Here is a 22,384-nt window from a genome sequence, read left to right on the forward strand (position 1 = left end):
AATGATAAACTTTTTCCAGCAACCATTTTAAAATCAAAAAGAAATGGTGTTGGGAAAACTGGCTAGTCGTGTGCAGAAAGCAAAAACTGGACGCCTTCCTGACACCTTACACTAAAATTAATTCCAGGTGGACTAAGGACTTAAACATAAGACCTAACACCATAAAAACCCGAGAAGAAAATCTAGACAAAACCATTCAGGACATAGGCATAGGCAAGGATTTCATGACTAAAACACCAAAAGCATTAGCAACAAAAGCCAAAACAGACAAATGGGATCTAATTAAACTCCAGAGCTTCTGCACAGCAAAAGAAACAATCATTAAAGTGAACCAGCAACCAACAGGATGCGAAACAATTTTTGCAATCTACCCATCTGACAAAGGGCTAATATCCAGAATCTACAAAGAACTAAAACAGATTTACAAGAAAAAAACAAACAAACCCATTCAAAAGTGGGCAAAGGATATGAACAGACACTTTTCAAAAGAAAACATATATGAGACCAACAAACATATGAAAAAATGCTCATCATCACTGGTCATTAGAGTAATGCAAATCAAAACCACGTTGAGATACCATCTCATGCCAGTTAGAATGGCTATCATTAAAAAATCTGGAGACAACAGATGCTGGAGAGGATGTGGAGAAATAGGAACACTTTTACACTGTTGGTGGGAGTGTAAATTAGTTCAACCGTTGTGGAAGACAGTGTGGCGATTCCTCAAGGACCTAGAAATAGAAATTCTATTTGACCCAGCAATCCCGTTACTGGGTATATGTCCAAAGGATTATAAATCATTCTATTATAAAGGCATATGCACACATATGTTCATTGCAGCACTGTTTACAATAGCAAACACCTGGAACCAACCCAAATGCCCATCGATGATAGACTGGACAGGGAAAATGTGGCACATATACACCATGGAATACTATGCAGCCATCGAAAACGATGAGTTCATGTCCGTTGTAGGGACATGGATGAATCTGGAAACCATCATTCTCAGCAAACTGACCCAAGAACAGAAAAGCAAACACCACGTGTTCTCACTCACAGGCGGGTGTTGAACAATGAGAACACATGGACACAGGGAGGGGAGCATCACACACTGGGGTCTGTTGGGGGTGACTGGGGAGGGACAGCAGGTGGTAGGGAGTTGGGAAGGCATAACATGGGGAGAAATGCCAGATATAGGTGACGGGGTGATGGAGGCAGCAAACCACATTGCCATGTATGTACCTATGCAATAATCCTGCATTATCTGCACATGTACCCCAGAGCCTAAAGTGCAATAAAAAAATTATATATATATGTATATATATGAAAATATGAAAGGATGGGAGCTTAGCTCCTATAATTAAACACTAAAATATGGAACGATACATAACAGGAACCAGCAAAGCCCCTAGAACGGTTGTCTAAGCCCCTGCACACTTTTTTTTGAGAACTTTTATATTTATATTTTGAAGTTTGAAGTGAGTGATTCCCAACCACACCGCAGATACACTGTAATGTGATGAGTGGTGAGGGGTGTCTCAAGTCACTTATGCCTGGTTAGAAGAGACTGAATTTGTAAATTATTTTATTTTTTAGTAAGTTAAAGCAAATTCAGGGTTATGACTGCAAAAATATCATTCTTAATCATTCGAAAATGGAATTATATCCATTTGTGGGTGGGAAGAATGCAGTGAAGTCTGGGCCACTGGGAAAGACACAGTCCCCAACTCTCAACCTCCTGTGGGATTATTATGTCCGTGAAAATGTGCCACCCATGGGAACATCATCCAGCAAGCATATCACAGCTGAAAGCTGGCTGTGATAGGGCTGCTTCTTCCCCCTGTAACTTTTACAGGTTTATGTTTAAAACTCACACTAGCTATAAGGGGAAATGTAAATGAAATGTGGCAAAACTGAGAGATTCTGGGGGCTACCGGGTTGGACTGAATTCAGGTGGGAAAGCATATTGCTCTCATTACAACTGGCAGGGTATTTTGCCTGTAGAAAAAAAATAAACTTGCTCTAGCCCTGTGGATCTCAAACTTCATTTTTCATCGCAACCCATCTAAGCAGGACCCAAGAATTCATCACCCATCCGCCCTGTCCTTCATTACTGTTTGGAGAAGAAAGAACTGGGGATAATCAAGAACTGAAGAAGAGCAAAATCAATAAGTTAAATTTATTGTTAGCAACATATATAAATAGATTTAGTTATAGTATGTAAAAGAAGCCTGTGAGTCTAAATAGTACACGTATATTATTATAGATGATGTTTTTAATCACCTATTAGTGTTAATACAATTAGTCCTATCACTGTACTTTCTTTGATAGTCTGTTGCAAATTAGTTAAACAGTGCATATATGCAGTATCACTAATGCCCAGTCACGGTTTGCACAGCTGGAATATGTACATTATAAGTGACTCTTTCTTGAACCACAGTTCATACAAACCTGAGTGTTTACTTATTGGAAATTTATGTGCTGAAATATGCATCACTATACACTCTAAGGGTAAACTGAACAGCACACAACCAGGTAAATTAAATTTAATGAAATTTCTAATTAGAAAGCTGTAACAGCAGTAATTGAAAACCATGATCAGCTCCATAAACTACTGATAATGTGCTTATGCCAAAGAATCTCTCCCCCAAAACTGAGAAATCTGGCTATATCTTCTGTACATGTTCCTAGTAAGAGTTTTGCAAAGTTACCAAACAGATCATGTAAGCCAGACCCTTAAGTAGAATGCCAGGTTGTGGTCCTCAGTAAATTCTATAATAAGATGTTAATTTTAATGTATGAATACCAATTTAGTAGCCTTTAATTCATTCATTAAACAGTTGGGCGCCTTCCATATGCCTGACATTGGTGTATCATCCCTGTCCTCATGGATCTTCTTCCATGGACACAGATAATGAATAGATGAATGAGATATCTAGATATAGACACAGTTACTCATGTGTATGTTAGAAACTGTATTTGTATTTGTGTCGTGGAGAACAGAAGGCTGGAACTTTTTACATATATATATATATAAATAAATAATTATCAGCTCATCTGTTCTCCACCACACACATACAAACTGGACAGATTTCAAATTTAAAGATTGGTTTTGGGAAGGCCCTACACAAAATACAGACCATGTGGAGTATGTTAAACTCATGTTGGGGTACCAGGAGGGGGGTACCTAAAAAGATCATCCTCACAAGTTAAAGCAAATGTTAAACAGGAGGCCCACGGAAAACAAATACTCAGGCTTATTTCAAAGGATCTCATATTTGACACCAAATCTGAAGTCACAACTCCAGATTGGACTACCTTGCAAACATTGAAATGCATTCTGGTGGCTTCTCCCATGAGTTACTCCAGGGTTAATGGTGATAAGAATTTATCTATTTAAAAAAACAATAATGATTTTCCAAGCACTTGAACATATGTTCAAGTTGTGATGTTATGGATGAGAAGATCAGAAAGACTGATGGGAGGACTTGTTTTAGATTGAGTGGCAAGGAAAGGCCTCTCTGGAGAAACGGCATGTAACCTAAAACATGAAGGATGAAAAGGCACCTGCCAAGCAGAGAGGGGTGGGCACAGAGAGAGGCGAGCAGCAGTGAAGGGGCCTGAGCTGGGAAGGAGCAGGGGTGTTCAGGCTACTGTGGCAAAGACATAGGGAGCAAAGAAGGGAGGGGTGAAGTGAGGGAGTTGGGGGAAGGGTAAACCAGCAGGGAGACCAGGATGGAAGTGGAGAAGCCAGAGTGAAGGAGAGAGGTGAGAAGCTCAGATAAAAAAGAGTGGGACCCAGAATGGGATGATGTCTGAGGAAACAGAGGGAAGAAAACAGACCCAAGAAATGTGTTCAAGATTGATTGTACGGGACAGAGAATGGGAGGTGTCTAAAGAGACTTCCAAGCTCCTGATCTGAGCTTAGGAGGGAACGGCCAGCTACTGAGATGGGGAAGCTGAGATGTGGTGGAGTTCACCATTGCAAGTAAGTCACACTTAAAATATACATGAAAATGAAAATCTGTGAGTGTTGTGGTCACTCATCCACAAAAGTGAGAGAGAGGGTTTCCGTTCATTTCCAGTTGAGTTTGTGCCCTTCGTGAAGGCACCTTAGACTCACCTCAAGCAGAGATCTAAACTTGAGTGTACGTTCATGTAAATTCACTAGTCAGATATGAATGCCACTCAGGCATCACAAAACAATCACAGAAGACAACAGTGAGCGCATGCTTGAGAATGTTTTCTGAAATGAGCAGAAGAGCTTTGATACCAGAAGCCTTTATGTCGGAATTTGGCTTTCTATCTGTTACTAGAAAATATATCATCTGGAGTATTTAAAAGATAGATATTTAAATACTAAATAAATGTAAACCTCTCATATTTTGTTTCTGGTTCTAGGCCATCTTAAATGGCTTCCTGAGTGATTTTCCTCCAGCTGTAAAGCAAACTGCATCAAGCATTGTAGAAGCCTCAGTTGAGATTTATAACAGAATGAGCGTTGACCTCCTGCCAACACCTGCCAAGTCCCATTACATCTTTAACTTGAGGGACTTATCCAAATGTGTGCAAGGTACTGTACTGAACCCTTGTTTTCTGATCTTCGCCCTCCCTTTTTTTCCATTGGCCTTCAGATCTCTCAGTAACATCGTATGCATGCAGGTGTCTGTGACTCACCTGGAAATCCCATCACCTGCCCCTGTTCAGGCTGAGTACTTCACAACTATTTCACATGGCCAATACCACCTCCCATTTCTCACTCCTAGCTGATTACTCTCTTTCACTGAAAAAAATAAAATAAAATAGAAGCAATTGGACCAGAGCTGCTTCATCTTCTAAATCTCCCAGACAGCTTGCATCTTCCTTCCCTGTGCTGAGCTGCCCCTGCATCTATCAGTGCCAATGGTCCTTCTAGCACCGAATCCCATCCCCTCCTGTCTACTCAAGGATTGTGCTCTCATAATTCCCACTTCTCATCTTCAGTGTTTCGTTTTTCATTAGATCATGCCTAACAGCATAGAAAGCCACTATCATATCTTCCATGTTAAAAAGAAATAATTTTCTTTCAGTCCCTTATTCCCTGTTGGTACCCCTCCCATTTCTCTGCTCTAAGTGGGACGGGGAGGAGAGACCATTCTGTCCCACTTATTCCCTCTGGTTCTCCCTTTAATATAAGTCAATCAAAGTCTGATACCCGATACTGCGCTAAACTGTTCTTCCTGAGTCCCGTCTCCATCTGCTCAGATCCACTGGTTAGCTCTCAGCAGCACCTTAACCTCACAGCAGTGTCCACACAACTTGCCCCTCCCCACCTTCTCCAGTGGTCCAGGAAAGGCTCCCCTGGGGTCCTCCCTCACCGCCTGCTGTCACTCAGTCTGTTTTGATAGCTGCTCCTCCTCTTCCCTACCTCAAAATGTTGGGGCTACAGGGCTTGATCTTCAGATCTATGCACATATTCCCTCAGTAATTTTGGTCAATTCTATAGCATCAACATCAAATACCGTCTACTCAGAGATGGCACTGGAGTGCCTACCTCCAGCTCCCACCTCTCCTCTAAGTGTTTGACTTGCATATCCAGCTTCCTTCTCAGTGTGCTCCCTCAGGCATCCAGCTGGCCTGCGAAACTTGGCATGTCAAAATTGAATTCTTGCTTTTCCCTTCTACCCTGGCCATGCGTACATACCCCATCCCCAGAGGAGACTACCATTAGTTGATCTGGCCAGGAGCCTTGAAAACCCCTATGCAATCCACGAACAATCCTGACAGCTTTATTTTCAGAATATATCGCAAATCTAACCACTTCTCACCACCCCATCCACTACACCTCTAACCTCCTCTCTAATCTCCTGCTTCCAGTTGTCCGTTTACCCTGTTCAGAGGGACTCAGAGGCTGCTTCTAGCACCTGCCTGTGTTGAGTCTCTGTGTGATCTGGATCCAGGTTTCCTCTCCCTTTCATTGCCTGCCACTTTCCTCCTTGCTACTGCCACCTCCTTGCCATTCCTGAAATCGGGCCTACCTACGGACCTCTGTATGTCACTTGGAATGCTCTGACACCAGATACCCATGTGGCTCACTCTCCCTGCTCAAATGTCACCTCCTCAGCAAAACTTTCCCATGTCCCTTCATAGCTCCTATTACCTGAAATCATACCGCACATATTTCTCTGCATATATGTGTGTTTATGTATCTGTCTCTTCCACTAGGACATCAGCTCCCCAAGGGCTGTATGTATTTCACATGGCCAACTGCATCCCAGTGCCTAATTGGGCCTGGCACTGAATGAATGAATATCTAGATGAATAAACAAATCTCCCTTGATTTTGTATAAAAGGACACTAACTCTTAGTTGCTCCATGATCTACTTCACCCCTGACTCCCCAGCCAGTTCCCTTTGTTCTACACCACTCTTTTTGTTTGTTTGTTTGTTTTTTGTGAGATAGAGTTTTGCACTTGTTGCCCAGGCTGGAGTGCAGTGGTGCGATCTTGGCTCACCGCAACCTCTGCCTCCTGGGTTCAAGCAATTCTCCAGCCTCAGCCTCCCAAGTAGCTGAGACTACAGGTGCACACCACCACGCCCGGCTAATTTTTGTATTTTTAGTAGAGATGGGATTTTGCCATGTTGGCCAGGCTGGTTTTGAATTCCTGACCTCAGGTGATCCACCCGACTCAGCCTCCCAAAGTGCTGGGATTACAGGCCACTCTGCCCAGCCAATATTTTTTTTTCTCTAAAAAGAGTCTAACTAACATTTATAAGTTTGTTTTTAGTATCTGCAAAGTAGCCAAAGCAAAAGCTATAGAGTGCTTTCATGTGAAGCGGAAGCAGTGATTGGCCTCTTTGAAAGCCAGCCCTCTTTCCTGTCTTCATCACAATCTAAGTCATTACCTGTTGTGCATTAACAAGCCTGGGAATGAGCTAGAAGATGCTGTCCCATGGCAGGAGCTTAGGCATGAAGAACCCTTCAGACCCCTTCTGCTCCTCCCTAATGCACAGTTCTCACACACGTTCCTGATCTTCCCAACTCCCATGTGCAGGCTCTGTGACTCTTTTCTTTTTCTTCCTCCTTCAAGAGCCTGAAGGACTGTCGAAGCTGATATAGCATCCTTGCCACAGGATGGCACAATAATTTGCCTCTTCCTCCACTGAAATCTTACCCTCTTATACTAGCAGTTTAGTCCTGTGATTCATGAACTCAATTTTCCTAGAAAACGTTAGAATATGGCTTTCTTTCATGAACTGCTTCAGACTCACTTCCTGATCCTCAGACATTGTCTAATCTAGTCATTTATTTATTATCCTTCCCCACTGCCTTTCTATTCCTATTTTTAAGATAATTTTTGAGCTTCAAAATTCAGGACTTTATCTCTAAAATTACACATCATAAAATACCCAGGAAATTCCAATGTTGAATCTCTTTCTCCTTGTCCCCGCATTTCATCCAAAGATCCTAGAAATTTCCTTATTTCTACAAATATTAACTGAAAATAATTAAAACTTCAAGCATTTCAAGAAATATATATGTCAAACACACACACAGACACAAATATGAGATGCAAAAAGAAAAAAAAGGTAGCATCATTATCTGTAGAAATACCCTAGTATTCCAAAGCAACATGAGCAGTACCTACCATGCTATGTGGTACACACTATCTGCTGAGTGTGCCCACGTGCACAGTAGACACTGTCCCTGCCCCTGCCTACAGTGTGAGGAGCCCCATATTGCTGGTCCCTGTGGAGAAGGACCATTTCCAGGAATTCCTATACATTGTTGCTTTGATTGTAACTTGAAATCATTAGAACTTTGTTTGCAATAACAATTAACATTAATGAAATGAGTACTCAGAATGATCTTAGTAGAAGCCAGAAGGTCCAGGGCATTTGGTAAGAACGGAACATTGGGGAAGAAAGAGAGAGAAATGGGTGATTCAGAAACAGTATAAGCATTGGGAGGGGGAAAGTTGCAAGATAAGTAAATATATATACTTTAGTATATTTTAAAGTAATGTGAGACTCTTCACTTAACATACTGCAACCTATGTAATAATGAGATGAACCTTGCTTATATTGTGAAGTCTGACCACTTAAAATACTCAGTTAAAGAAACATCACAAAACAGGGAAAAAAATGTTTTTGTAAAATAATGTGTCACAGTTTTGTTATCAAAAAATGAGGTCACTATTAGTATATGTGTATATCTACTAGGGAAGCATTCATTTTTGGCAATATAGGGATAAAGTTGTACTTAAGGATTTCCTAATTAAACTATTACTAGAGATTACAAAAATGTAGAATTTTTCTTTTTTTTTTTCTTTTTCTAAAAAACAGGTATCCTCCAATGTGATTCAGGAACAATAAGAGAAGAAATTCAGATATTTAGACTCTTTTGCCACGAGTGCCAAAGAGTCTTCCATGATCGCTTGATTAATAATGAAGATAAGCACTATTTCCATGTTATTCTGACAGAAATGGCCAGTAAATATGAATCTTTATTTAGCTATTCTTTTTTTATTTGAGTAGAAAAGCAATTTGGTTTCTGTTAATTTAACACAAAATGAATTTTCATCATTTATGAGTAAAAATTATTTTCTTTGATGGTTCAAATATTTAAAATATATGAAATATTATGTAATATTATAAAATAATTTTATTAAGATTCAGGAAGGGTCAGCCAGGCATGATGGCTCATGCCTATAATCCCAGCAGTTTGGGTGGCTGGGTGGGTGGATCCCTTGGGCTCAGGAGTTTGAGACCAGCCTGGGCAACAAGGCAAGACCCCATCTCTACTAAAAATACAAAAATAAATAAATAAATTCAGGAAGCATTAATATTTTAATTTATTATGAAGTTTTAAGTAGGGGAGAGAAAGTAGGAGAAACAGTATTTTGTCTGATAAGAAGCCAAGATAATTCTAAAGTACTTCTTATTTCTTATATAAGTATCCAATATTCATTATTTAAGAAATGTTTTAAATTATTTGTTAAGTATCATTACTCTTAAACTTGGGAGATTATCAGCCAAACTAAAGTGGCATGGTGTTAACACAGTATTCTCTTAGTTTTATATATATATTAATTAAGTCTTCTAAGTAAAGTAGCAGCTATTATTCTATATGTTTTATCACTAAAATATTGCATTCAAGATTATCATTACATTAAAAACTTGATTTTGTTCTTTAAATAGATAAACATTTTGGAATTGCAATTGGCCTGGAATATTTTTTGAATAAGCCCATCATATTTGGAGATTTCATTAAGGCAAGTATGTTAGACTGACTTGACCTCATTTGAAAATGCAACAATCTTGCATGTTCTTCACATGTACCCCAAAACCTAAAATGCAATAAAATAAATAAATGGGAAAAAAAAAGAAAAAGAAAAAAAAAATTATAAAGCAGTTACTGTTTTCCAATGCAAATTCATATTATATAAAAACTTCACCTGTGTGAAGAGTTAAGATCTAGGCCAGATGTCAGCCAGCTTTTATCTGCCTGCCACCTATTTTTGTAAACAAAATTCTCTAGAACATAGCCACAACCAGTGGTTGCTTTTGCTCTACAACAGCAGAGTGCAGTAATAGTGACAAAGACTATATGACTTGCAAAGCCTAAAATATTTACTATCTGGCCCTTTACAGAAGAAGTTTGCTGACTCTTGATCTAATTACGTTCATTTTGGAAACACTTTGAATCAGAGAGCCATCCAGTATTCAATTTGGAAGAAAGCAGAGAGGTCTAGTCTCTTAACTCAGGAATTCCCCCTTGTTATACTCCGCATAGTGAAGCTACTTGGTTAAGAGAATTGTCCTCTTCATTTCAGGGTAACTCTAATTAGTAGCAAATTTTGTATTACATTTAACTTCCTTTGTATTCCCTTGTGAGTTCCTCAAGCCTGTCTCCACAATACTACCTACCTAATTTTTACCCTCTAAACCTAATTTTACCTTCTGGTAATTTTTACCCTCTAGACCTGCCTAGAATAAATCTACTATCTCACTCCCCTACCTACATTGGCAGATAACCATGTTGTTTTACTAAGGTGCCCCTTGTTCAAGTAAAACATTCCTAGTGTCTCCAAGAGGGCAGAGACCACATCTGTTTTTGTTCATCTTAAGTTCCCAGGTTCCTGCACTGAGTTACATAGCAGGGTCCCAATCAATGCCAACACATAAAGGAACTCGTCTTTATATTATATGTATACAGTACCTCACTGCTCTGGTAACTCCACTCTAGATAAGTGTTACACTTGACAAATAAAAAAGATAAACTATGTATTTTTGTAAAGTATATATTTATTATTAAAAGTATGGTCCAAAGTTTGTTTCCCAAGATTATTTTCCTGTGTGTTTCTAGTTATTGTATTATCAGATGAGGGAATAAACAGAAAGGAACAGCTAGACTCTTCTTGCATTGCCTATGTGTGTTTTAGTAAAAGAGTCCAGGAGAAAGTGCCCCTGGGGCAGTTTGCTACATACAATAGAGAGGAGACATCATCAATAGATTAAAATAAGGACTTGACTCCCTATAGTTTACACCTGAATTTCATTCTCAACAAATTTAGGTAACCCTAGATGACTGCTATTTAAAAACTACAAATAGTTCTGGCATGATTTTTTTATAATAATGGCAGTCTATTATGCACAGTTTTTAACCAGTTAGCTTTTCTAATGTCAGTAACCTAACAGCAAAAATATGAAACCAGGTTGGGCGCGGTGGCTCACACCTATAATTCCAGCACTTCGGGAAGCAGAGGTGGGTGGATCATTTGAGGTCAGGAGCTGTAGACCAGTCAATATGGTGAAACCCCATCTCTACTAAAAATACAAAAATAAGCTGGGCATGGTGGTGGACACTTGTCATCCCAGCTACTCAGGAGGCTGAGGCAGGAAAATCACTTGAACCTGGGAGGCAAAGGTTGTAGTGAGCCGATCACACCACTGCACTCCAGCTGGGTAACAGAGAAGCCATCTCAAAAAAAAAAAAAAAAAGAAACCAGAATGTAGAGTTGTGAGAAAAATCAAAAGTCTATTTCGGAGCTTCTACATAAATTTTATTGCAAAGATCTTCAGACTTCTAGTGTAGCTCTTAAAGAAGTTGAATGAAATGGATTTTCCGGATTATGCATGTTATGAATATGTTCTATCAGAATTGATCCAACTTGGTTCTTCTCCCATAAATTATAGTTTGGAGCAGATAAAGCTGATCGGATTTATGATGACATGCCTGATATAGAGAAAATTGGAAATGTTCTACAGGACTATCTTGACGATTATAATCTCACAAATCCCAAAGAAGTAAAGTTGGTGTTCTTCCAGGATGCTGTAGAACATGTTTCAAGGTATAGTGCTATAAGACGCCCAATAATGCATTGATTTAATTTTTTTGTAATAAAGGGTTAAAAAAAATAAGTTGTATAAAACTCTTTAAACAGATTGCTAGATGGTCAGAGGTCTTTTATTAATTCTCACTATAACTTGAGTCATTGTTTAATTTATTTTGTATATTTATGGAATGAGCTTTCTGTAGAATCCCCAGAGTCATTATTTTTGTTAAATATTAACAGATGGTTTTTGTTCGTTTTTATCTGTCCTGTCTTGTTACAAAAGGATATGGGGTAGTTTACAGAGATACATGTACGGCATAACAAAGCTAATTCCATGCATGCCTAAAGAAAGGGGAGCTTCAAAATTAGAGCAAAACAAGTTCAATCCAGGATCATACATTTCACCTGCTTGTGAGTCTTACTCTTATCCACTGCAAATGTCCTATGAGGGCACTTGACACATTCATGAGCATCCAGTCTAAATATCTGCAGGCCTTGGGGCACACTTTCGGAATTGGCTCCTGTCCTGTTGGACAGTTCTAATGTTGAGATGATTCTTCCAGAATAAGCAAGCCTCTACTTCCTGTGCTTCTGGTATCCATTCCATCCTGTGGAGTAGTCATGATTTAAGGCACTCAGTGTGGGTATGAAACCATGATATGGAGCATCTCATTTACCTGGTAAAACACTCTCTCTATAGCTCGGTATCATAATCTCTTTACGAATAAATCTCAGAGAATGTCCCAGTGGTATATTGCTACATAACAAGCCACTCCTACCCTTAGTAGATTCATTTTATCATCTCTCAATTTTCCCAGCTGTTCTTTCTGGGCATCTCTCTTGCAGTTGCAGTCAGACAGCCGCTTGAGTGCCTGGAGCATCTCTGCTTCCATGTAGTCTCTCCACTTGGCTCTCAGCATGACAGCATCAGGGTATCTGGACTTCTCACATGGTGGCTCAGGGCTCCAAAAGCAAGTGCTCCAAGACAGAGAGCCAGGCAGAAGCCAAACGGCCTTTTTGACGTAGCCTTGGAAGTCACATAGCATCATTTTTACCATGCTCTTCTAGTCAGTACAGTCATACAGGTCCACTCGGGTCATAAGAAGAGGACAGACACCCTGTCTCTTGATGGGATCAAAGAGCCAGTAGGACTAGAGGCATTATTGCAGCCATTGTTTGGACAACACAGTGTGCCACAGAGAGGTTAGGTAAATGGTCCAAAGTCCTCTAGTCAGTGAGTGGCAGGTGGGGATCACAGCCAGCACTTCAGCTCTAACTCCACTACGGGTGCCCCTTCCCAAACTTGGCTCACTTTTTTCATAACATCCCTCCAAATATTTGAAAATTATTTCCATATTCTTCTTAGCTTTATCCTCTCTAAGCAAAATTATCCCATGTCTTTCTTATTGACTATTAGAGATTTATTTCCAGCCTTCACATACTGAGCACTTTATAATTTTTCAAGGTTCTACTTAAAATATAGCATCTAGATTTGATATCAGATTCTGTGGAATAAATACAGTAAAATACAGTGAAAGCAGGATTTCCCATGGTCGACTGCTGCAGCAAGATTTTCATGGCTTTGGTTTTTTTTCCTGTGTCAACTACATTTTAGCATTAGTTCTTGTTAAGACTGACAGTTAAATCCCCAGAATTTTTTCACATAAACCATAAGCAAATAAAGTCTTTACCTTTTCCATATTTCAGCTCTTTAATTAATCCTAATTCAAGATTTATGTTTGTTACAGATTAAGTGTTATAACATAGGTCGTTTGTCACTGGCCTGTCCAGATGCCAGTTGCTTCCCCTCCATCCCTCTGACAGCATACCCACATGCTATCCCGTAACAACTTTTATTCCCATCACTCAGGCAGGCCCTAAGCCTGCAAGGAAAAAAAAATAATGGCAGCATTTTGGTCTGAGAAACTTCCTGGAGAATAGACCAGACCATAGACAAAGTTGGTTTAATTCTATTTATAATCTTTCTTGCTCTTGTGAAAAAGAATTACCAGGACCCTCAAGGTTGGCTTAAAATATTATAGAAGGAAATTAAAAACCATTTGTAGAATGGTGAAGATTTGGTTTTCAGATGCACAAAGGACAGCCATGTCAGTAATGTTGTAGACTGTTCTCTTTTATTCAAGAGAGGATCAGTAGTTAGGAATCAGAGAAAACATATCTCTGCTTATAAGAGCTTTCAAACACCTAATGCTGATTAGCAATGGAAAGGACTTTGTTATGAAAGTGACTTATGGATTAATTACTAAATGGTAATTTAGCACATACTATATTTCCATTTGTTGGTGACATTTTAGTTTTTGGCTTTTTGACATAGGGTAAGTAAATAAAAGTCTTCTAACTCGGGGGAAATTTTGCTTTAGAGCCTGTGCTTTCAAAGAGCAAATACACTAGGCACTTTCTGCCCATTGTATGTCACCAAAGTTGGCATCACACTCCAAGAATAGTAGAATAAATCTATTAATATATAAGCCAGTAATTAGGAGAATCATCTCTTGCCTACTACATAAGAGAACATGTAACTTACCTACTACATTAGAGGATTCTTACTGGGGGAAGTTTTCAATCCATTTACAAGTAAATTGGCAGAAAAAAAAACACTACAAAGCAGAACAGACAAGTAATTTGTTTTTGTTGTTGTTGTTGTTTTTTACATACTATGTAACTCCATTTATATAACATGCTGGAATAAAAACAGTAGAGGAATAACCAAATCAGTGGCTTTCAGGGGCTGGGGTTGGGTAAGGGGACTCCCTACACAGAAGCCCAGGGGAAACTTTTGGAATGATCAGATCATTCCATTTGTTTATGGTGATAGTTATGTGACTGTACACATTTCTTAAACCTCATTGTACAGTATAATTAAAGATGTGAATTTTACTGTTTGTAAGTTATATCTCAGTAAACCTGACTGAAAAACTAAATTAAAAAACCCAACTAAAGCAAATGAAAAAAATTCTGAGTGGCTATATCCCTATAAATGTATTTTATTTTTAAAATATAAAATATATATAAATTATATATATATAATATATATAATTATACATAAAATAAATTATATATAAAATAAAATAAAAAATTATATATAAAAATTAATATATATTAAAAATATAAAATATATGTAAATTTTATATATATTTATATAAAATATATAGATTTAAAATATGTATTTTTTATTGCATTTTAGGTTTGGGGGTACATGTGAAGAACGTGCAAGATTGTTGCATAGGTATACATGTGGCAGTGTGATTTGCTGCCTTCCTCCCCCTCACCTATATCTGGCATTTCTTCCCATGCCATCCCCCCCAACTCGCCACCTCCCACTGACCCTCCCCTATTTCCCCCCAACAGACCCCAGTGTGTAGTGCTCCCCTCCCTGTGTCCATGTGTTCTCATTGTTCAACACCCGCCTATGAGTGAGAAAATACGGTGTTTGATTTTCTGCTCTTGTGTCAGTTTGCTGAGAATGATGGTTTCCAGGTTCATCCATGTCCCTTCAAAGGACACAAACTCATCATTTCTGATGGCTACATAATATTCCATGGTGTATATGTGCCACATTTTCCCTATCTAGTCTATCATCGATGGGCATTTGGGTTGGTTCCAGGTCTTTGCTATTGAAAACAGTGCTGCAATGAACATAAGCAAATAGACCTCTGATGTGTCTTTCATTAGATGTGTATTGTGGCAGACACATAGCAATGACAATGGTGCCTATGGGTCTTTATTGATCTAATAGAGGAGTTGGCCAAAAGTTCTGGGGAAGAGGTTGACAAACTACTCTTGTAAAGGGCTAGGTAGAAAATATTTCAGGCTCTGCAGATCACACTGTAACTACTCAATCTTGCTGTCATAATGCATAAGCAGCCACAGACAGTAAGTGAATGAATGAGCTTGGCTATGTTTCAACAGAACTTTATTTATAGACACTGATATTTGAGTTTCTAAGGATTTTCACATATGAAATATTACTTTTTAAAGATTTTTTTCAACCATTAAAAGGAAATCAAAAAACTACTCTTAGCTCATGGGCCCTTAAAAAACTACACGGTGAAGAGGCAGGATTTGGCCCACAGGCCATAGTTTGCTGACCCCTGTTTTAGACAAAGCCATCTTACCAAGGCATTTAAGGTATAGAAAAAGTGGACCTGTCTGAGGAGCAGGAGAGGGTTTAAAAGTGGAGGAAACAAATTTGAAACTTGATTCTTATTTCAGAAGATCCTAAATAATAACTGGGAGTCTGTGCTTTGTACTGGAGGAAGACTTGTTAAATAAGTCCTTGTAGACTCCCTGTTCTGTTCTTACACTACATAGCTCTTATCTCCCGCCATCATGTATAATAACTAATCAGTGTTCTCTCCTTCATAACTGTTACAGTCTCTAGAAGTTGGATACTTGAATGTAGAATTGATGGAGCACCCACCAAATATTATGCACTGTTCTCATAGAGAACTGGACAGCATCCAGTCCCCCATGATGGAGTTTTATGTGGGGGAAAGAGTTAGCAACAGTTTTTTCTCATGAGTTACAGTGACCTGTGATATTTTCATGGTCAAAAAATAATAGTCACTACAATTTTAAAATCTTTGAACATTGTTTTCTTCAGTTATCAGCAATATAAGTAATCTAGATAGATAGATGAAAGAGAGAGAGAGAGAGAAACTTCCCAGAAGAAGAAGGAGGAGAAAGAGGAAAAATGACTAAACCTGCTTTTACATTTCTCTCATGATTTCTAGTTTCTGCTAACCCAGTCTAAAATTTTAGATAATGGTGATGATAACTTTTTGATTATGTTTACATTTTGTATCTTCTTAAGACAAATTTGTTGACATTGTCCCTTCCTTTTCTGTCATCTTAACAACAACATGTAGAACTGATTCTCATCCATACTGGTCACCTTTATATGATATCCCTTCCCACTTCCCAGGTTTTTACATTTTATTCATACTTCTGTATATCTTCAAGGAATCTTTTAAGGAGGGTTTGCAGATTATTTATTCTCTGAGCCATAACATGGTACTTTTCTACCTCCAACCATTGTCTTATATAATGTCATCTTGTAGAATAGATGTCTGAAGCCAGCCTAAAATTATTTGGTCCTTTGGGGATAATCTATTATTTCTGCATTAGATAATCATAAGCTTTTCAGTTATGTCTAAAACATAGATTTCAGCTCTAAAATCTCTGTATGTAAATTACTTATAGATCTCCTAGGAAATATTTACTGTTTTGCCTCTCCTCTTTTCCTTTCTTAATCTTTGGGTCTGTGGGTTCAGCTCCAGTAGTTTCTTCTATTATGCCAGTCACCATTGCCTCAGTTCTATTCCCTTTTCTCATTCCTGTAATTTCTATGATGTGGCCTCTGGGATCCCATTTGTTTCAGATTTGCCCTCCTTATCTTCCATTTTATCTCTCATTATTTTAAGATTGCAATCTTTTTTCTGAGTTCTGGGTACATTCCTGGAGTTTGGCCTCTACTTTTTCTGTTCAACTGTCCGTGGTATTGTGTCTGTGAGACTCATCACCTTCCACTCAGGTTTTCGGTTTAGTGGATCTTCCATCTCTATCCAACTTTTCCTAAATTTGGGGGGTTTTTTCCTCCTTTCCGAGGCTCACTCCAGTATCATGATCGCAGTTCTTTTGAAAATTCCTGTTAACGTGTATCTTAACAGGAATTAACATGAAACTTTCTAAACTTTTGTTGGTATCCTGTAGTAAATCCATCTCAAAGTGTTCTGTTGATCTCTCCTTCTGCACTATGGTCTCTTTTTCTAGGTTCAGTGATTTTTCTGCTTGCTCATTCTTATAAATGGAAACCTAGGCTTGCCGATTGACAATATAAGTTGTGGCCTAGATCGGCTAAGGTCTCCAACAAAGTTCTTCAGACTTCAAGGAAAAGAGATTTTACTTTATTCTAAATTTGTACAACTAGAGCCGAGACCTAACAGCCTGTTAGGAATGGGGGAAAGAATGAAGAAGAGAAAAGCCCAGCAGTGCTATTCACCAAACCTTGGCCTGAGATGCAGGCTGCTCTTCCCTTGCAGCATCCTGTCCAGGGAGGAGCCTCCACTGGCCACCAGCCTTCCACGCTGAGGCAGGCTCTCTGAGCAGAAGCCAAGTCTGTGAACTTGAAATAAACCTTTCTCTGCTCTGATGTTTGCAGGATTGCTCGGATGATACGTCAAGAAAGAGGCAATGCCCTGCTTGTGGGAGTAGGAGGCACAGGAAAGCAGTCTCTCACGAGACTCGCAGCTCATATATGTGGCTACAAATGTTTGCAGATTGAACTCAGCCGGGGATATAATTATGACAGTTTTCATGAAGACCTGAGGAAGTTGTACAAAATGGCTGGTGTAGAAGACAAGAATATGGTTTTCCTTTTCACTGACACCCAGGTATGTGTTTAGATAGCCCATGGGTAAGAACAGGAAATGTATGGGTGTTACAGTCGGGCATGTGCTTTGAACGCTGTGTAGGATGAAGTTCAAGGGATTGTTCCCTTTGATAACAGATTTCCTGTAGCTTGTAAAAGACTTTTATAATACATTTTTATTTATTTTACCAAATATTATTTCCCTCTTTAAATTCTTAGCAATTGCATTTGATCAAAGGTCGGGCAGGTAAGTTTTTAACTTTTCTTTGAGGGAAAAGCCAAAGATAACAGAAGGCAATAAACTGTATAAAAGTGCATATAAGAAAATAATTTACTAAAAATTCAATTACAGAAACATGATTTACCCACAGAAAGGAAAAAATAAGGGCTCTGTTTTTGGTTAAATTACCTTTAAATTGAAGTAGGATTACATCTATAACTACAACAGCCAACTTGAATTAATTCTGTAGTGGAGGACTTTCTACATTGGATATTCTTGAGTATTTTGTCTTTAGAGAAAATAAACCCATCTAGAAGTTGGCCAAGGAATTAAAAAGTGATAGATTTGATGCATACATGTTTTAAAAATATTGTAAGCAGAATTAAATACAAACACAAAATTGGAAAAATATTTTTAATATCTGTAGCATGCAATGAGTTTATATCTTAGTATAAAAATACCTATTACAAATGAAAAAGGAAAAACCCACATCTATAGAAGAAATAGAAGAAAATGTGATAGAATATAAATACACAGTTCCAAAAAACAAAGGACTTTAAACACCTGAAGAAATTTTCAACCTCACCACTGATGAAGGAAATTGTAATAGATAAAAATGCCAATGGCTTGGCCTTACAAATTAATAAAGGTTAAAAATAATAATATACAGAGTTGGAAAAGGTATAGGAATAATAGACTTGTTTATACTTCACTGGGTGATTATAAATTAGCAAAATCTTTCTGGAAGGTAATTGGCAATATGTAGGTAAAGCCTTCACATTTCTTTTACGTTATAATAAAAGCTACATACAAAATTACATGTTTAAGAATATCTATTGTAATTTTTTAAAATAATAATCTGAAAGAGTATTAATGTCCAGTGAAAGAAAGTCATATACATAAAATCTGATATAACCATATACTAGAGCACTATGTAAAAACTTTAAAATTATAGCAACATACACATTTTAATGTATATCTAGACATGTATGTCCTATGTACAAAGAGAAAACATTTGAATCATTGGATTGTGAGTGATTTCTATTTTCTTAATTTTGCTTATCTGTAATTTCTAATTTTCCTAAAATTAAGATATTTCTGATAGTTTTTTTTTTTTTCTGGAACAAACATCTTTAAGAAATCAAATAAATACGGTAAATATGATGGTAGCAATTTCACAAGTATACAAGACAAAGCTTAGAATTACTTGCTCAAAAGTTATTCAGAATGGAACAAAATTGTTCAAATGCTCCCAATTAGCACAGATTGTATTACTTGCTTTTCAACGGACCTTTACTATTTTACAGTAAGATCTACTTATCATAGGAACAAAGAGACCATTCCCAGCCCCCTCTGGTGTATCACCTAAAAGGCTGAGTACAAATGTTAATGTAATCCAAGCTTTTCTTTGACAACAAACCTAAAAATTGCCTTACAACTTTTTACAAGTACTGGTATCAACAGTTTCTCTGAGGGAAAGGAAATACAAGAATATTAAGTGACAGAAACAACAAATTTCACTGTGGCCTGCAACTGCTCCCAGCCTTTTATTTCACAAACATGGATCCAGGTTGTCACATTATAGCAGGATCACTATTCCTAGCCTCTGGCAGAAGCAGACATGTGACACTCAGCACTGCACAAGTGTTTCTTTGGCTTCCTGAGTAGTGCTGTGTATACTGCCTATACATTTTTATAACATCTCTAAATGTATAAATAAATTAACATTTATTATGTCCTATCTCATTTCATTCCCAACTGCAGAATATTTAGTTTTAAATATTTAGTTTTAAATCTATTTACCAAATCTTGACTATGACATTTGTTTTGAGATTGTTACATTAAGATCAACCTATCTGAGCTGGACACGGTGGCTCACGCCGGTAATCCCAGCACTTTGGGAGACTGAGGCAGGAGAATCACTTGGAGTCAGGAGGCCGAGGTTGCAGAGAGCCAAGTGCCATTGCACTCCAGCCTGGGCAACAGAGCGAAGCTCCATCTCAAAAAAGCAAAAGATCAGCCTATCTAAATTGGGCAAGTCAAAATCTTATTCCCAATTTTTAAATAAAAATACTTATTTTTGATAACAAGCTCTTTATAAATAACACTGTTCACAAGGAAATACCAATTGATATGCTACATGAAACAGAATGTACTATTTTTAAATATAGAAGGAATTTCGTTAGGTTTAGATAAGCTGAGACTACACAAAAGTTTTCCAGGTGATTTAATTCAAGTAACTTACAATGTACACATTCCCAAGTATGCACCATTGTGGTGACATTGTTTCAGAATTTTCTGCATTCAGCTTCAAAGGTGCTTCTGCCCAAGAAACTGAACTTTTCTGTCAGTTGCCCTTGATCGAATAGGAGAATTGGGTTCATGAAATGGATTCATTGAAAACTTTATATATAAATCATAAACATCAGTAAAGAAGTTCTTTATTCTATCTTCTTGTCTTATGTCATGAAGCATAATAAATCTCATATGCCCTGTGGTGACATGTGCTGACACAAACCACTCGTTGAACTTGTCCACAGTTTTCAAGAACGTGTTGTTCAACAGCCAAATGTTCTCATCTGCAAGGTCGAGAGCAGCATGAGCTCTGAACTGGTTCAGATGACAATGGTCAGGATTCCGCCTTCCCAGCTGGCAAAACCTCCATTTCAAAAACTGGATTATCACAGTGTCCAACAGTTACAAAGTAGAAGCTCCCAGACATGGTCTTCAGTATACGGCTCCTGCAGCAAGAGGCCAACAACGGAAACCTCTGATAGTCTTTTTAACATTGCCCTTAAAAATCAAACAAATTATGTAAAAAGTCTCCAAAGCCCCAAAGATCAAGCTATATTGTGTTAGTTCTCTTCAGACAAAAAGCTATTACATTCTGTTGGAAGTCCTGATCAACCTCAAATGTTCTAGAGTAACGGATACTAAGCGTAACCATAAAAATAAAAATGCGTATTCTATACATGGACTTATATGTATACACAAAACTATTATAAATGTGAGAAGAAATTGAGAGAAACAAGATATTAAAAATAGAGTTTAATTGGCTATAACAAAGTAGAAATAAGTATGATTAGATATTTTGCATAATATAATTTCTAAGCTACAATTAATAGCTATATACTATAGTTCATATTTTACAGAGAAAGCAAATATTTTCTTTTTTTTTTTTTTCCCCATTTATTTATTTTATTGCATTTTAGGTTTTGGGGTACATGTGAAGAACATGCAAAATTGTTGCATAGGAACACACGTGGCAGTGTGATTTGCTGCCTTCCTCCCCATCACCTACATCTGGCATTTCTCCCCTTGCTATCTCTCCCCAGCTTCCCACCCCCCACCGTCCCTCCCCTATTTCCCCCCAACTGACCCCAGTGTGTAGTGCTCCCCTCCCTGTGTCCATGTGTTCTCATTGTTTAGCACCCGCCTATGAGTGAGAACATGCGGTGTTTGATCTTCTGGTCTTCTGTCAGAAAGCATGGGTAAAGAATGTTATGAGTACAGCTTATACTTTTAACAATTTAATAAAAATTTCTTTAAAAATCTAATACATGATTAATTTCTGTAAATATTCAGTAATMASTKATTACTGAATATTTACAGAAATTAAYMATKTAWTARAWWTTTMWWKAAAWWTYTAWTAMATKRTTAATTTCTGTAAATATTCAGTAATMASTKATTACTGAATATTTACAGAAATTAATCATGTATTAGATTTTTAAAGAAATTTTTATTAAATTGTTAAAAGTATAAGCTGTACTCATAACATTCTTTACCCATGCTTTAATCAAAGGAGAAATTAATGATGTGTCTTAGGACTTTAAAACATTCATATAAAGATCAAGAAAATCAAAATCTCTTAGAGATTAGGAAAAATAAACAATATAAATAAAAATCTGTAGAATGCAACCAAACAGTTCTCAAATTTACATTTATAGATTTGAATCAAAAATTAGAAACTACACAAATTAATTTTCTTAAAACTTTAGGAGGGAAAAATGTCACAAGAGAAATAAGAAAATGAAACAAGATAAAAGCAAATATGAATTAGAACAAAGAAAATTACTGTTTGTTCCCAGGGGAAATTGACAGACACAATTATACCAAGTTCATTAAGAAAAACAAAAAGTGTCAAATGAAGAAAATAAACGAACTTATCTTGTCATAGAAAAATATATAATACTCAAACTTCTATATAACTAAAAAGTTCACTGAAAAAAAGGTAAATGAGAGATTACTTTTAAAAATTTGCATCAATGTTGAGAGACAAAAAGTCTATTTTAAAACATGTAAATTACTCATGCAAATTTGAAAGAAAACTCCAAGATGCAGATGTTTGCAGAGTTTAGGCAGATTTTTTAATGGACAATAATAAATATGGGATAATATTTTCCCTTGCTAATAATCAAAAACATCCAAAATAAATTCTCCAAAAGAAAGCATTTAT

At 37.4% G+C, this 22,384-nt stretch overlaps 1 protein-coding gene and 1 pseudogene across 3 annotated transcripts in view; one reads left to right on the forward strand and one right to left on the reverse strand.

Annotated features, from left to right (window-relative positions):
• The window catches only part of DNAH6 (dynein axonemal heavy chain 6), a 297,682-nt gene that overhangs the window by 150,124 nt on the left and 125,174 nt on the right, over positions 1–22,384 (forward strand). For both annotated transcript variants that reach the window (XM_032243483.1, XM_032243484.1), the window contains 5 exons: positions 4,402–4,573; positions 8,325–8,471; positions 9,180–9,253; positions 11,178–11,332; positions 17,499–17,730. In XM_032243483.1, coding sequence (XP_032099374.1) covers positions 4,402–4,573; positions 8,325–8,471; positions 9,180–9,253; positions 11,178–11,332; positions 17,499–17,730 — 780 coding nt within the window. The remainder of the gene's footprint in view (positions 1–4,401; positions 4,574–8,324; positions 8,472–9,179; positions 9,254–11,177; positions 11,333–17,498; positions 17,731–22,384) is intronic.
• Positions 19,043–20,650, reverse strand: LOC116526853 (annotated as a pseudogene). Its single transcript, XR_004258298.1, has one exon. The product of XR_004258298.1 is annotated as a trafficking protein particle complex subunit 2-like (transcript).

This window comes from Sapajus apella, unplaced genomic scaffold (genome assembly GCF_009761245.1).
Source record: "Sapajus apella isolate SASKATOON/1434 unplaced genomic scaffold, GSC_monkey_1.0 scaffold52, whole genome shotgun sequence".
Lineage (NCBI taxonomy): Eukaryota > Metazoa > Chordata > Mammalia > Primates > Cebidae > Sapajus > Sapajus apella.